The sequence below is a fragment of the Mercenaria mercenaria genome, chromosome 7 (assembly GCF_021730395.1).
Source record: "Mercenaria mercenaria strain notata chromosome 7, MADL_Memer_1, whole genome shotgun sequence".
NCBI classification, from domain to species: Eukaryota; Metazoa; Mollusca; class Bivalvia; order Venerida; family Veneridae; genus Mercenaria; species Mercenaria mercenaria.
Window position 1 is genome coordinate 78,372,771 of NC_069367.1, and position 17,554 is coordinate 78,390,324.

Genomic DNA, 17,554 nt, shown 5'->3' on the forward strand with positions numbered 1-17,554 from the left:
AAATTCATAACAGAATCAGCGTAGTTTGCAAAGTACGTACTCAGTTGCATTACTCCTCGAGCACCCCTGGTATCATTGAAGTGCTGTAGTTACGCATGTATTTACAATGTCAGACATGTTTCAAATAGAACCAAGTTATGCCAGAAAATGCATTACTATTTTAGGATGCCCAGCGAACTTGTTTTATTTAAATTACATGAATAATTATAAGCTATAAGACTACGGAATAAACATTCATCTTTCATTTTTGAAATATTGCATGAAATGACTTTTTAACAAAATAATTCTTATTGTGCACTTTGTTACTATTGGTTGTTTTAAAGGATTCACTTTTGTTTACACTGTTTACACTTTGTAAATATGTTGAGGGCACTGGGTGAGGCTTTCAATCCAAACTCTGTTTATACTGTAAGTCTTTGTCCACTACATTAATACAGGATAAAGTAAGGTAGATACTTTCTACTGGATTTTGTTAGCGTTTCAAATGTTTATGATTATGCTAATTTGACTAAAATATTTTGTCAAGCTAATGACAATACAGATTGTGCAAGTTATATCGACCTACCTACGTAATCAGGTTTCTTGACTTTGGAACATGATTGTGATTAGGAGTGAGGTATTTGTGTGCACATTGCTGGTTTAATCTCCCCAGTGCTGTTCTAAATATCTGCCAGTGTTCACAATTTCAGAAAGAACGGAAATCTTGTTAAAGGGGAATTACGCAAAATGCTGTTTCTTATTTTGGAGGCAGAAAAGAAATATAAGTCTGCCTTACGGAATTATTTTCCCTCCAACGACTTTTCGACCAGACAGACACAGAAAAAAAACTTGAAATATGCATTAAATTTTGACTTGTCACGGCTTGAAGTTTTTGACGCAAATTTCAACTTGTTGACCAAAAATTTAGCAGAAATTTAAAAAATCTATTTTCAATCTCTTGTCCTAAGATATTTCCTCGACAAGCTGAAAACTTGACGTTTACGACAATTATTATCTTGCAAACGTGAACCTGCCGCTCATAAGACAGTGCTATATGTCGAAACTTTAGACTTGTTCCGCAATGTTTTGGTTAATATCCTTGTCGTTTCGGAGAAATTTAGAAGGGCTAATTTCAGCTCCTCGTGTGCTAAGATATACACTCGAAAAATGAAAAGTTGACGTTTTATCAACACTATCAGCATTTCTATTAGCCTGGAATAAAGTAAACATACAAGTGAGACATGATTATGTTGTCGACATTTTAATTTATCGTACAGAGTTTAATAGAGAAGTTACCTAAAATTTCAAATTAAACTTTTCAGGAATTTGTATTCAATGATAAAAGATTGAAAACAAATTCATAAAATATGTATTTTTCTTCTTATAAAAACAGAACTATTTGATATTTGAAATATGACAATCTAAAAATGGCAACTCCTGTATTGACAGTTTTTCATTGAACTCGAGATTTCATCGATTAGTGTCTGTATTAAAAGTCTCCAGGAAATACATTCAATAGATTATAGTGTAATCTTAGTCTGCTTCAACACTTTGAGACTATATTGACAATTCATCAAATCTCCTTATACCTCATAGATACCCTTTTCAGCATAAAATGAGAGTTAAGATCTTATATCATTTTTATTTTCTTATTGTACAAAGCCAAAATGCAAACAGAAATTATAGACCCATTATGAACATTTTTGTCGTTGGCTTTGAACATTTTCCTCTATAGGATAGCGTATAATGGTAGTTTTAGGTTATAGTTCTTGTTCAGGAAACGTTTCATGTTTCTGTTATTTTTCATCTTTTCAGTCATAATTATTTGTTGTCATTTTGATATGTTCGATCAATATCTGAAAGCTGTATACCAGGGATGGACTTAATACAGTGAATATTGTATCGTATTCACTATTGGAAATGTTTTCATCAAGCTGTACAATTATAATGTTTAGCAAAATGAACAATACATATTAACATACAATTTGAATAACGTTTAAACAAGCATACTAAATATTAAATTATGTTTTCTTGCAGACGAAGCCGTATTTTAGGTCTTTCGTTTATATAGGATGCTGTCTACTGAACCAGCTAATATAGTACTGGGGTCAATGAGGTCTACCATGCACCCCCCTCCCCCGCCCCCACCCCTCGACTTTTTTTCATAGGTACCAAATTGTTCGGCCGGACCAACTCTTTCAAAATAAAAAATGTTCCCATGAAAACACTCTTTTCAACTATATAAGATTTCACTGTTTCCATGGCAACCATTCATTTTTGGAAAATACGACTATATAGAGGATTATCAGTCATATCTTGGTCAGTTTTGGTGATTAAAAATGGTGTCAAAATGGAGCTAAGACATTGACATTTAAAGCCAGCATTTTTATGATATTAACTAATTTGCATATTCATGAATATCAATGAGAATGTTAAAAAATAAAATTTTGTTAAAAAAACAAACATTTTCTAAGTTTTAAATCAATTTAAATGTACTAATCAGCTTTGTTCTGGTCTTAAAGTCTCTCAGTTTATGTAATATATTATTTTGTTACTTTTATGGCACATTTATTTACTCAAAACTGGATGTGCTCAGCTAATTTGCATAAAATGAACCAGTGTCACAAACAACGAATAAAATTCTGAAACCCTTAAAACTGAATAAAATGAGATAATTAATTGTTATCAATGAAAAACGCATTTTTATGTGGTCTATAATGTTATTTTTACATAGAATTAACACTTTATTTAAGGAAGAATAAAAATGTAACATACATTACACATGTTACGTTACCATTTCAACAACCTTGTTGTATTGCATCAATTATTCAGAAAATATTCCATAAACATGGTTAATAGTAATTATTTTGTACTATAATAATACAATATACTTCTTTACTTGTCAGAGAGTGTAATATTTTTTCCATTACACACTTTAAAATACGTAACCACTACCATTGCTTTTTAAAAAGATATTTTATAAGAAGTTGAAGCCCAAATTGTCGCATACTGATTTATTTAAACTGTAAGCTGTAAGTTTTAAGAAGGTTTTCTTCTGTTATTTCAGAAATAGCCTAAAATATATATTGCACCATCCATAAACCGTAACATTAAGAGAAACACTACTTAGAGTAACAATGCATCAATCATAACATAAAAGTTTGATTATCAATTATGTTACATACCAAAGTTTATGACAAAGGCATTACCTCTCTTTGTCAAACTGTAGCAAGAGACTCGAGATTATGATACAAATTGCTTCAGAATCAAAGTGTAATCAAATTTCATTCATAAAATTAGAGTGATTTTGAGAGCCTATGATCTTCTTTTGTCATTTGCTTTCTAATTTATGAATGATATACTATAAAGCAACATATAATTCATAACAGATAACCAACAAGAGAGCAAATATGCTATATTAGATAACATTAAAGTTAAAACATCGTAAGTAACATCTTAAGCAAGACATGCAGGATTTGATTCTTGTAACACTACTGCCTCATAATCTATGCATTCCATATTTTTCAGACATTTCATCTGATTCTAAGTTCAAATTTTAAGTAATCCATAATATTTCACTATAACAGAACACTGTTTAAGCTAATGCTAGGGGTATGAGGGCAGTTTCACATTTCACTACATCCAACGAACAGACATAATCAAGTCAGCTATTATTTTGCTCGATTGTGTTGTTATGCTTCAAAAGGATGAGCTTAAAAAAACAATTTGCTATTCCTTAAATACTCTTTAAGTGCTATATGATGGTTGTAAAAAGTATCCTCGTTCTCACTTTCAGTGTTTTTTTGATTTTCTGGTACCATACTTACTAAAATAGAATTCCTCCTAAGCGAGTGCTAGGGGGCGTAAGGTGCTTTTCACACTTCGTTACCTCTCATAAACAGCCATGATCCAACTGAGTTTGCTATTTATTTGCTTGGTTGCGATCTTTGCTTCAAAGTGATCTTCTTAAAGTCTGTTGCAAAATGTTTTCAGCAATTCATTAGTGTCGTTCATACAGCACTTAGTATCTTTCTGTCAGTTTTAAATAGCATTATGTGATTGTTTTCCTAACAATTTGGTTTTCATAGACTTACTATCATTCACATTCTTGACTGCTTTTTCAAATTTTATAAGTTTAAATCTAAAGATTACCTGAGGTACCTGAAATTTCATTTTGTTTTTTAGTTTTTGTTCAGTGCAGCTTTTCAACAGTGAAGATTTCATCAATGAGCCCGTGAATATCTCAATACCATTCCTGTGTTTCTGAAACTAAAAAGCAAAATGCTAAATTTCTCACGTAAATAACTGCATTGGTGCACTTCACAATAACACGAAACGAGATAAATATTCCATTTAAACGATTTCCATGAAAGGAAGCCCCAAATTGTAACCCTATTATCAGTGTATAAATGTTAGCAGGGATGTATACATGATTAATATATACAGAATATAATTTTATACAAAAAATATATAATCAATGGGAAATCCAAGTATTGACAACAATATTGAAACCATCAAATAAAAGAACAACATATTTAAGAAACAGATGTTAGTATAATTAAACCGATAGATGCATTAATTCAAAATGAAAAAAGGAACATTTAATGTGTAATGAATGTTTCAGATAATTTCTTTGTTGACAAATGTGAAGAAAGAATGTTAGAATTAATACTTTAAAGTTTTAACAAATCCATGATATCATAATATTAAAATCAGTGGTTCAGATTTCTTCATATATATTTCTAAATACAGCAAAGTACAGTGGTAACGTACTTTAAAGCGCCGTTATGGAAAAAAATCTCATTGCTTGGCAAGTATGCAGCTGTACTATTTTGTAGAAGTATTTAACAACTCGATAACTAAATATTCTTCTACCATTTCCTGAGAAAAAGAACGATACAATAAAACAAGATTACTGGAATGGTAACGTAGCATGTGTTAAGTATGTTACAAACAGATTCCTCCTTCAAACAAGTATTTACATTATATTTTTATGTGCTTCAGCTCAAATAACACAAGTTAACTGATTACAGTTTAGTTCATCATGTTGTTCAGTTTTAGTTACATCTTGTTTTCAGAGATGTCTGTTTCAGCATAGATTTATTCAAGCAAATTTGCTTAAATACCTAATGTAGAAAAATTATTTACCTTCACAGTAATAAAATACTATTCTAGAAAACACTTAGAGACATTAAGACCAGATCAAAGCTGTCTGATCTATATTTTCTAAATAACTGATGTAACAAAACAAGGTTATTGAAATGGTAACGTAGCATGTGTAAAGTATGTAACATACTGATTTCTTCTTCAAAAAGGTGCTCAAACTTCATTTCCAAACAATATAACTCGCATAATTGTTATTTCATTGATAACATTTAATTTTATCATTATATTAGATTTTAGTGGTATCTTGTTTCCTGAGATGTTGGTTGTGGTTATGGTTAATATTATGCAAATTAGCTAATTAAAACATACCTATTTTGGAGTAAAAAAGTTACCATCAGTGTTACAAAATACTATTTACGAAAACACTGACAGACTTTCAGATCAGATCAAAACTGTTTGGTACATTTAAATTGATTTAAAACTTAAAAAACATTATTTTTTAATAAAATTTTGTCATTTTGTAATATTCTCATTAATATTCAGGATATGCAAATTAGTTAATTAACATACAAATGCTGCTTTTGAAAGGCCAATGTCTTCGCTCCATTTTGACACCATTTGTATTGTTTAATCACCAAACTGACCAAGATATGACTGATTATCCTCTATATGGTCGTATTTTCCAAAAATGAACGGTTGCCATGGAAACAGTGAAATCTTATATAGTTGAAGAGAGCTTTTCATGGGAACATTTTTATTTCGAACAATTTGGTAGATATGAAAAAAAGTCTAGGGGTGCATGGTAGACCCTACTGGCCCCCTACCTAATACTTTTGTTTGTCCAAGCAGGCAGTTGATTCATTCTCTGTAAGTGGTACTAAACTGGATCGTTAGGATAATCGGACAAGTAAAATATTTTCTTTTTAGATACCTTCTGCCAATGTAGGTATAGTGAAGTCAATGTTTATAACTGATATTGGAAATTTAAGTTAACATACAAATTGACATCACACTACACCAATCTACATGTTCCTTGACCAATCCATTCATATATAGATGGATATGCATATTAAGTTAACAAACAGCATAGTATTTTGGTCTTAAATGGAAATCTTTCTAACTCGAAATCACCTCTAATCCGAACATTGTCCTGATACGAACATGTTCGGATAACGACGGTTCAGCCGTTATATTTCTTTCAGCTTTAGTCATTTCTGTAGAGTTTACGTCATCGATGATTTTGACCAGCTGGCAAAACCAACAATCTACCACAAAATATCCAGAACACTCTTAATTTTACATTTTACGATATTCGCAGGAAAGGTTTTGACCCAAAGCGATAATTGGGCTACTTACCACATCAAATGAAGAATGCATGCTTATTCAAATGAAATGAATACATCATTTTAGTAAACGTTACACACCTCTTCATCATTGGATTACATGTAGAATGCTCAAAACTGTCCACAAAATGTTTAGTGTATAGAACATCATACGTAGTGGAAGCCTAAATCGAACCGTTTTAGTTGAAAATAAATGTCCGACCATATATTTTGAAAAAGAAACAGAAAAGTCTTCACTTGAACTACATAGAGAGTATGAAACACATGAACTTGTAAAAATGGAAGCGTTTTAACCTCAACGCAATAGGCAACGGACACTTAACATAGAATTCTTACTTGTTCTGGATGAAATATTTTTCTTTCACACGACACACTCTCACGGTGGCGATACCCTGGGTATGCAGGGGTGCAAAATGGCGGCGGAATCTCTCGATTCATGTAACATTTTTCATTATTACTGTCTTAGTACTTAACCAATTTTAACGAAATAAAGACGAGTGCCCGCTCATAAGAATACTACACCCTCGGCTATAAAGCCTGGGCTCCTGAGTTTCGTAGTTTTTGTGAAAAGTGCAACGGTGCATTCTGATGGAAAAAATGCAACTGCTATGTAGGGGGGCATTTTTATGAAAATGACTAAACCAACTATCCCCGTGTGTTTCGAAAAACGGCTTGTAGGGCGGAACTGGGCTTGACATGTTCCAAAGCTGTTGTAGAACTTTAGCAAGTGAAATCGCCAGTTTTCGGCAATTCCGGGCGATTAAAAGGAAATGCTATGTGGGGGAGGTGTTTTCATTATGTTATGTGGGGGTGCTTTTGACATGTGGGGGTGACTCAAGTTAACTGGGTACTACAGACGCGCAATAATACGGACAAATGAAGCCAGCGAAAAATACTTTTAACTGTTAGGGCATATTATATGTCAAAATATATTGTGATGATGTCAGTCCGTTCGTCTTTGCATGTTTCTTCTCATACATCGTTGGCACTAGAAACTTGAAACTTGATCACGATACTTCTATGGCCTTTGGAGAGTGCATTTTCATACGACACCTAGATATAAAGCTTTAGGTGTCATAAGGGGCCTGGATCTATTATATTAAATTTGGCCATAACTTGTTCTAAATTAGTACTTGACCAATTTGGTTAATAATCAAATAACAACCTTGTTGACAAGATGTTCAATTATGTTCTTTAATATTTGACCTTTACCTATATTTGACTTTTCACCTTTACTTTTAAAATTCAGAACATAGTCATTTTGATGTCCATCTGATATTTGACATCTACTGTTTAAACGCTAAAAACAGTTAGTTTGCTGTAATGTTTTTATTACTTCACACATTTGACTCATATTCACAAATACCAATTCTTGTGACAAGATGTTCACTTTGATGTATTTAAGTATGACAATGTCCTTCATTTTACTTTGATCTTTGCGTTTAAAAATCGGAAATAATTAAAATCCCCATAACCTTTGTCAGATTTTATAACCAACTTGGCTGTAATGTAAACTGAACAATCCATGCAACAAAAAAGCGGCATAGATACGCGATGGTATCATTTGACAAATTCTAGTGATTTATTGTAGTCCTTTAAATACATTGTGGCAACGGACGAAAACACATATTACCTTTAGGCAGTCAATAAAACAACATAATTACCAATAGTAAGTCATTTATTGTAATGTTACATACTCAATACTATAATATTAAAAAGTTGTAATCACTTCACATTTCCAAATGAATGCAATTCTGTTTCAGTATTGCTATTATACGACAAAGATTGTCTTTATTTAATGAAGAAAACGCTTCACGATCTCATTTTCCACCGGTGCAAATGTCATGTGAGAATAGTAAAATTTAATTTGAAATACAAATGCTGTTTCAGTAAGACTAACCCCGACGTGTATTACTAAAAACATATTATATCTCCGTTGCCGCTGTTGGTTTTTTTTGCGAATTTTGCGACCGGGGTTTATATCAGTTGATTGGCTGCATCTCCACAACCAGGAACAGCGATGGTAACATTCATAAAAAGTCTTTTAAAGAAATTGGAAAAAAATTAAAGGTGGCATTAGAAATTGTATTGTACTGAAATATAGTCATGACAGCTGAAACTTAAAATATTCTATGGTTCTAAGTGGTAAAGCAGTTGTCTAAATAACGATTTTAAACATTTTCGATATCACTATCTTCCTCCTTATTTTAAAAAGAAACTGTACGTAAAACATAATATTATTAAATAGAACCTTTCAATTCTTTTTTTTAATTGCCAGAACCTTGTTGGCCCGTATAAATTTATTGCTAGTCCATAGGGGAAATAATTGGCCGTTCGAACAATATTTTGATGGGTCAAACTCGTTCACATACACAGGCTAAATTTCAAATATACAACAATTCGGTTTGAAATATCATGCTACGATTTTGACTTTCACTATATATTTCTACTAACACGTTCTTCTTCATTTTTTTTCAAAGTTAAAACAGTTAATCAGAAAATAAGATAAGGAAATATTGCTGCCACAGCACTCGTAGCACCGAAAACAAAACAAAACAAAATATATCAAGAAATGAATCATTCATTAGCATTAATTTGATAAATAGGAAAATTGCCAAGTGTCTTACCGTGAAAAAGTTATCCTGAAGGTCATTGTAACATGTCTATATATCAATGTAAAGGTAATATGACAATGAGTAAAGTATGTGAGTTTCAAAGACATCAATTAAGAAATGAATTATTTATATGATATGTTTACGCTTGGAGAGAGAGAGAGAGAGAGAGAGAGAGAGAGAGAGCAACAAAGATATTGTCCCCGATTTAACGGATACGGGGATAAAAACACAGGGAATATTATCAAAATACAAGTACGAATCTGAACGGACAGAGTTGACAGTCTGTTCCAGAGATATGTACCTAAATGTGTCCGTAGAAGGCATTTATATGTTTACTTCACATCCACCTTCAAAATGAAAAATTCTTGAAAAGGTTTTTTCCATGAGATAATTTCGATCCATATTATATATACCTTATATATCAAATGATCATATCACTGCGTGCCTCTAGCAGCCTAGCAGCCAGTTAAGTCACCCCCACATGTCAAAAGCACCCCCACATAACATAATGAAAACACCTCCCCCACATAGCATTTCCTTTCAATCGCCCGGAATTGCCGAAAACTGGCGATTTCACTTGCTAAGTTCTACAACAGCTTTGGAACATGTCAAGCCCAGTTCCGCCCTACAAGCCGTTTTTCGAGACACACGGGGATAGTTGGTTTAGTCATTTTCATAAAAATGCCCCCCTACATAGCAGCTGCATTTTTTCCATCAGAATGCGCCGTTGCACTTTTCACAAAAACTACGAAACTCAGGAGTCCAAACTTTATAGCCGAGGGTGTAGTATTCTTATGAGCGGGCACTCGTCTTTATTTCGTTAAAATTGGTTAAGTATTAAGACAGTAATAATGAAAAATGTTACCTGAATCGAGAGATTCCGCCGCCATTTTGCACCCCTGCATACCCAGGGTATCGCCACCGTGACTCTAATAGTAGGACAGAAATTATGAAAATCGTGCAAGATTCAAGATTGCTTCAATTTTCAAAATGACCGCTACCAATTAGACACAAACTGTACATGCATCTAAGATAAAGCCATTCTTTTTCTGCCCTTAAAAGCACCCGTTGTTATCTAAAACAAGTCAATATATTGACAGACAACACAACCTGGTTATAACAGATCATTCTTTTCGCGATGGTTACATCGATGGTCATCCAAAATTGGACAGAAAATATATAAACGGGATAATTATTACAGGTATTACCCTATGCTCAAATAATAACATAATAACATTGATTTAAAAATGCAGTACTGCGAACAAAAAATACAGTTCTGTCTGAAAAATATGGCCGTCAATTTCAAAAATGGCCTCTAGAATAAGCCCACATACATTATGAGACTAAACATTGTATTAATTGATTTATCGATGATATATAAGTAATCATCATATTGATTTTTTTTAAATATTTTACATTTATGGCAGAATAAATTAATTATGAAGGAAATTATGATAAATATGGCGCCATTAAAACAGCTTTTTAAAATATGACGACAGATATACAAATGTATTCAGTGCTGCTAATTACATTCATTTAGATACTTTCAAAACACTAAAAGTGATTTAAACACAATTAAGCTAAGGAAAAATAATTACTTGAAAGAGACAAATGATTTGAAAATATCGTTTAAATGTTATTTCTATTTAAACATAAACAAGTTATCTAAAATTACCTATTAGAATTTGTACGTAATAATTATCAGGAACGGTCAAAACAGCGAGCCACAAAATATCCGCCTAAAATAACACCGCATTTATACTGCTTAAAGGTTAACCGCTTCCAAAATACAGTTTCAATACTGCAATAGCTTTGAGTATTCTTTTTCATCAGTATAATCGGTAGTGAGAAAGTAAAGTGTTGGTGAAATGCAATGATACTATTGTTAACAAGCCTTTAGCTGTGTTTTCAAATGCCAACATTTTTTCTCACATAAGAGCTAACACAATATTATCTTTTGATGATTTTTTTCTTGTTACTGGACTTTTCAAAGGAGTATGGATTTTAGTTTGGCTGCCAAGCTTTGATATGCCAGGCAAATAATTCACAGAACTGTTTTTGAGTTGTGGTTTCTATGGAAATAAATGAGGCACGTGGTATTAAACCTGGTACAAATAAGTGATAGCTATTCCGTTTATTGTTGATTAAAATATGTTGAACTAAGCGCAGAATGATGAACTTAGCTGCAAAGACAAGTATTCATATCTTATAACACCACCTGCTTGCTTTACATGCAACAGCAAATTATTAAATTTACAGCATAATGGCCGTCAACTGACATAGTGTTGGAGAAAATTACTATGACCAATCGAAAATATAAAATTATGCACTTTCGTTAAATATTTTAATCAGAAAAATTGACTTGGCGAACATGCAATATTTAGTTTTGCAATATTCCTTAATCAAATGCTTCTTTAGGAATAACAATGTACCAAGAGCGCAGCCTCGCCGAAACAAAACCCTACATCTGTATCTGTATGTATGTGTAAATAATTAACGTTTACTCAAAAAATGCATGTAACAATTAAATTAAATACACACGCAAGAACAAAAATGTATCGCTTACCAGAGTTTCACAGCTCAGACAGACAGAACAGTAAATATTTCTGCCAAATTCCTTGAAAACTGGCAAGCAAATTCAGCGAAGATTTTTTCCAGACATACAGAGAAATACAGACCTGTCCCAATAGCACTGGCTTTTTGACAAATCAATTAACAATTTTAGAAGAGGGTCATCTATGGTACATTGATGCGAACTTATTTCAAAATCGAACAAGCGATGTAGGAAGAAATTGAGTACAAGGATCTTTTTATATTTTGAGATCTGGTGGCCGTGACCTTTTGACAAATCGGAATTATATGAACGCTCTTGGTAGACGGTCACTTAAGTGACCACGCCGTCTGGCAGCCAGCCATTTTTCTTCGAATCACAATAATTTCAAAAATGGTAAAAGGTCACCCAAGGATCATTCATGTGACATTGATTTAAACTGGGTCAGCAACTTGTCAAAGGGAGATTTTTAAAGTTTCCGCTATATACATAGAAGTGACCGAGACCCCTGGTGGCTTAGCTTTCTTATGAATCGGATTATATTAAAAATCATGATAGTGTCACCCGAGAAAATTTCTGTAAAATCACTTTAATATCTCTCTGGTTACACCGAAACTAGACTACTGTAACTTGCTGCTGTATAGAATTTCCAAAGACACATTGCAAAAACTTCAATGTGTACAAAACACAGCGGCCCGCATCATAACCAAGACTCCGCGTTGCAATCACATCACACCAGTCTTGAAGGAGTTGCATTTGGCTTCCGGTTCAGCACCGAACCGAATTCAAAATCTAGACACTTACATACAAAGCCATGCACAATGAATCTCCTAAGTACATTGTCGATATGCTGGACATGAACAAGCCTCGTAGAGAATTAAGGTCGGCAAATGGCCAAGTGTCTTTGGTTGTACCGAGGAGTCGAACGGTAAGGTATGGTGACAGAAGTTTCAGGCATGCAGCTCCAAAGCTTTGAAATGCCCTCCCAGCAAGCATCAGAAATTCAAACTCACTGTTCGCATTAAAAAAAAAACTTTGAAAACACATCTCTTTCACGCATGTTATATAAAATAACAAAATCTGAAAAACTGTTGAAAATGGCGTTAAACCCAAAAACAAGCAAATAAAAATAACAAAATCATGACAGGTTTGTTTCGTGTTGAGAAAGGGATTGCTCTCCTTTAATAGTGTATGTAATGTAATTTAACGTTGAACATAATTGATGTATGATCTTGTTTTAATTACTATTCCTTTTAATCTTTCACCAATGTATTTACATGAATATATATGTATGTATGTGTTCTTTAGGTCTTTGTAAAGCACTTTTGACGCACATATTTTGTATGAAAAGAGTACTACATAAATGTGGTATAATAATAATAATAATATCAGACCATTTGTTTAGAAGATTTCCTTGTAAGATTTTGTCGTCGGCCCCTAAGTTCAACCAGGCCAAACCATTTGATTAATTTTGTTTGATGACCATCATATAGTTAAAGTTTAATCAACTTCCTTTTTCATGGAGATTGTGGATGCAAGGACGCACGACCAAAATATCTATATCACGTTATCAGAATAAACACAAAGCTTTTGCAGAAAGCAGGCAAAGAGGAGAAACGCCAACTAACATATGAATAAAAATTGCATTTTTTATTGCTATGATTCAGTTCTTGTAATGTCTCATTGCCAGATGGTACTGAAGGCTTCAAGGAAATAATTCAAGCAGCCGTGTACGAAACTTCATTTATATTATGGAAGAGTCTGGTGTTATGTCCAACCATTCACGTTATGTACATTTCTGTGAAGGATCAGACAATATCGAAAGCTAGTACGTCTAAGCTGTTATTGTTGAAAAATTCATGATAGTGTTATTAAGAAAGAGGTGTCCATTCAGCTACTGACTTTTAAATATACTCTTCATTACAAATGAAATGCTAACTAAAAATGATTGAACATTTAAAAGATAATCTTAGAAATTAAAAATAAAAAGTTCTGTTTTGTTGTTGCTACTCCCGACTGAATATTTTGAAAGTGATGTAATACGACTTGCAGTCTATTATGGTCTTGTAGCTGTCGTTGCTGACAGTAATAATACCAGTATACTGGAATTAATTTGGAAGCTTTACATACAGAAAATGTTAATGAAGATGTCTGGCGGTCAAGACGATTATTGTGATGTTGGTTGGACTATTTTGATGTAGATCACGATATTTATCAATTCTATTACATTAATTGTAATGTCCGATGCGGCGTTCCATATTTTAAACACTTAACTTTTGCGCATGCGTCATAATCAGATTTGTTTGGTTTTATTCATTAGTGTTTGACTTCCGGTATTGAATCGGTTATACTCGTCAATGTACGCCGGTGGCGGAAATTGGCGAAGTCCACTGAAGCAGTATAGTTGGTGAACACTTGTCAGTCTATTGTACAGTACAGTACATGTCTAATCGTTTTGTTCGTTTCCTGTTTTTGTATGTGAGTTAGAATGAGAGAAAGTCTTTTTCTGCGCACGCATTTGCTTTCCTACCCCGCACTTTCTATAGTCCACTATTACGAGTAAGACGTATATAGATCTACATTTAGAGAAAAACTTCAACTACAGTTACTTTATTTCAATTTCGATTGAAATAACTTATACAGACGCTGTGGTAAGATTTTACCTAATGTATTGATATATAATTTATGTATGTTTAATCCACGTTGATTGAATATCTATGTGCAATGTTGTATTGTTTAGCTATCTTTCATGTTTGTCTAATATATGTTTATATGTATGTATGTTTTAGGGCAATTAATTATGGATTATAAAGAAAAGAACATCGAACCTACGCCGATTTCTGAGGAGGCGAGACTGATCAAACCGAATTGAACAGCGTATGCCACTCTATGCTCAATGCTTTTCTTTTGAATAAAATGAGCGGACTTTTTTAATCATGGGCAAATTTCTGAAAACCAAAAACATTGACCTATACATTTAATTTTACCATATTATATGCCATATGTTCATTAACGATTACGTTAAGTTTCATTATAATCTAGATTGTAGAAAAAATCTGTTCGGGAAAATGTTATCAAAATAGGCTCCAATTATGAAAACTTGTGTTAGGTCTCTCTTTTGTATCCGTCTAGCAAAAAACGTCAAGCACACGACCCTTTCGTTTTTGTTTAATCATACAGTATAGAAAACGTAGACCCTAGCGTGCAAAACTACCTCGATGTCAAAAAGACTGTAGATACCATATCACCTTGATATTGTGTAGAACATGTAGAACAGTAAGCGTTGTTTATATTTTCTGCCGTGAGAATTGTGCTGAAAAATTGTTTACAAAATTCCTCTTTAGAAATTTATGAGGTCAGCAATGCAAATAGCGCTTATTCATATTTGCAAAATGATTTTCGTGACAGATTAACAAGATATTTTGCTTGCATTGTTCTCATAGTAAATGATCCAATACGGTTATTATTTACAAAACCGATCAATATTCGATTAAACGTACTTGCAGCAATACAGTCCTTGTGAACTAGACATCGCGTCAGATATTCTTGTTCTGCACCTTTGATTAACCGGAAAGGATGGCGTAACGTCATTTATCCGGAAAATCTACAATAATGCTCTAGATTGCAAGGGGGTGGGTTTTCATAATTTTGAAGCACGTCCCGGATACTCAAATATTTTCGTTTGTATTCAAACAGATAAAAAGTATTAGCATTTGTACTTCATTCTGTAATATAGTAGTAACGTTTGCTTCAAAATGACATCAATTTAGACCTTTGACTATTTCAACCTATCCTCATGCGCTCTAAATATCAAAGAAATTTAGGCATGTTTTCCTAATTTCTAAATCGTTTGCGCACTCAAATATAATTTGACCACGTATTAGACAGAACAACCCCTCTGCAGCTAAAAGAACGTTTCATTAAATCTACACCGTTGAACTTTTTCTTTACGTAAAAGTGCCACAATAGGTCGACAGACGTCTAATGTGACTTCGGGTCTTTCTCTTGGATACCACGCGTTGTCTTATTGTTGAGTGTTTGAGCTAAGCTATTTGAATAGTCTGAACAGAAATAATCTGTAGAATGACCCACAAATGCTCGTTTTTAATAGTGACCATAGACACAGTATGTCTTCGTCCTGTTACAGCGAATGCTTGTGTACAATCATCTAAAAATTCATTAAGAACATTTCAAATACTTATTAACACAGGCTGAAATGTATGCCAATGATTAAACGAATATTAACTGTAAGAATGCACAGATTGTCAAAGTCTGGTTTTATTTGCTTATAACTTTAGATATCAACCATTTTGCATAAAATTTTACTAATCAAATATATTAAAAGGACAGACATTAATTCTTCAAAACTCTCAATTCAGATGGTAAACATTTTTCTAATTTTGGATAGTTGATGACTTTAGTGAAATCAAATGTAAGTGGCTTAAATATGTATGCTTTGATCAAAGCATATTTAAGGTGACCAACAGAAAGTACCAAATGCAGATGGTGAATTCAAAAAACGTTCGACAATCGGTTACGTACCTATTTTTGCAAAACCATATGCAAGAAATTGTTAAAACAAACATTCATTTTGTTGATTTCAGTCAAGAATTTTATTGGTTACAAACATTTATCCGTTGTCAATGTTAGTTAAGCGTTCTAGTGACTGGGAATAGGTGGTCCGAATATCCATGGTTTGTTCCCACAATGGCCCATATGATCACATGCCACGCATTGGTTCCTGTGTTCAGGACCACACTGGCAGCTGTTCATGTCGGACTGACAGCATGCACAGTTATACTGAGTTTTGTCGAAGGCGCATTGACAGTCTGCTAGAGCCAATGTGTATCCGTCGATTCCCATATCTGGGCCCGCTTGAGCTGAAAAATAAAGCCATCATTCTCTCAAACAGCAAATGCTGTTAAAGCATTATTGACAATTATTTGATTTTATTCAACGTAAAGTATGGTTCACAGGGATCTTTCCAGTAAAAGTTATTGACATATTCATTAATGGACATTATCGTAGGACAATGGGTGTAACCTTCATAGAAATAGAAGGATTAGCGGCTATTTTTACATCTTGCATGGTTAGAAAAAGATTAAATCACCTAATTATCAAGTGCACAACCTTTATTGGAGAGATCACTATGAATCTTTTTACATGAATCTATAGATCAACGGAAGAAAAAGGAATCTTTCTAAAGTCCCGCGTGATACACAAGGAATAATGTTGAACTGGCATTATTTGTCTAACTGCCAGTTTTTAGTGGATGTTATTATCATACGTTACAAGCAGGTTTAACAGCAGACAATACATGTATATAAAAATTACAAATTATTTCGTCACTAAGCTCTATTTAAATTTCTTTTTATTTACAGCTTGCATATGAAAGGGAGCTTTAGAAATTTCCAGAAGGTGGTAATATTTTGTGCTGTAACATCTGTGCATCTGAAATGTTTTAAGCTTTAGTATTTTAGAGTGTGCATGTATGATCTTGGTGCTAGTAGTGGCTGGCGTATCTTTTTATTTTTCTAATGCACAGCCGGGCATTTAATTATGTCAAAGCTTCTATGAAAAAGACAACAGCTCCGAAAATCAGGGCTATATATCCCCGCAAGATGAAGAAATTTAAAACTTAAAAGATTCCTGTTTTCTTAATGTAGGTGTGTGGGAGCGGGGATGTAATATGGCGGTGGGTGGGATGAGGAGCTTTATGCGACGGCGGTCATGGAAAACTAAGGCCTAAAAAACTTAATGTGATTTTTTTTGGAGAGGGTGTGGGGTAATGTGTGGGTATATGGGGGTGGGGGTGAGTAATGTGAACTCACTTTGGGACCTTGAACTTTGACCACCTACCAACAAAGAACATGTGTTTTGCACATTGTCTCATCGCCATCTACCTATATGATAATTTTATAGTCAATAACTTGGGCGGTTATTCAATTAATTCCTGGACA

The 17,554-nt window shown here is 33.4% G+C and overlaps 1 protein-coding gene across 1 annotated transcript in view; it reads right to left on the reverse strand.

Moving 5' to 3' along the window:
• Positions 1 to 15,846: 15,846 nt before the first annotated feature.
• Positions 15,847 to 17,554, reverse strand: part of LOC128558677 (von Willebrand factor D and EGF domain-containing protein-like) — a 54,489-nt gene continuing 52,781 nt past the window's right edge. Inside the window, exon 25 of the mRNA XM_053548716.1 lies at positions 15,847 to 16,474. Within this exon, the coding sequence (XP_053404691.1) occupies positions 16,254 to 16,474 (221 nt within the window). The 3' untranslated portion in view covers positions 15,847 to 16,253. The remainder of the gene's footprint in view (positions 16,475 to 17,554) is intronic.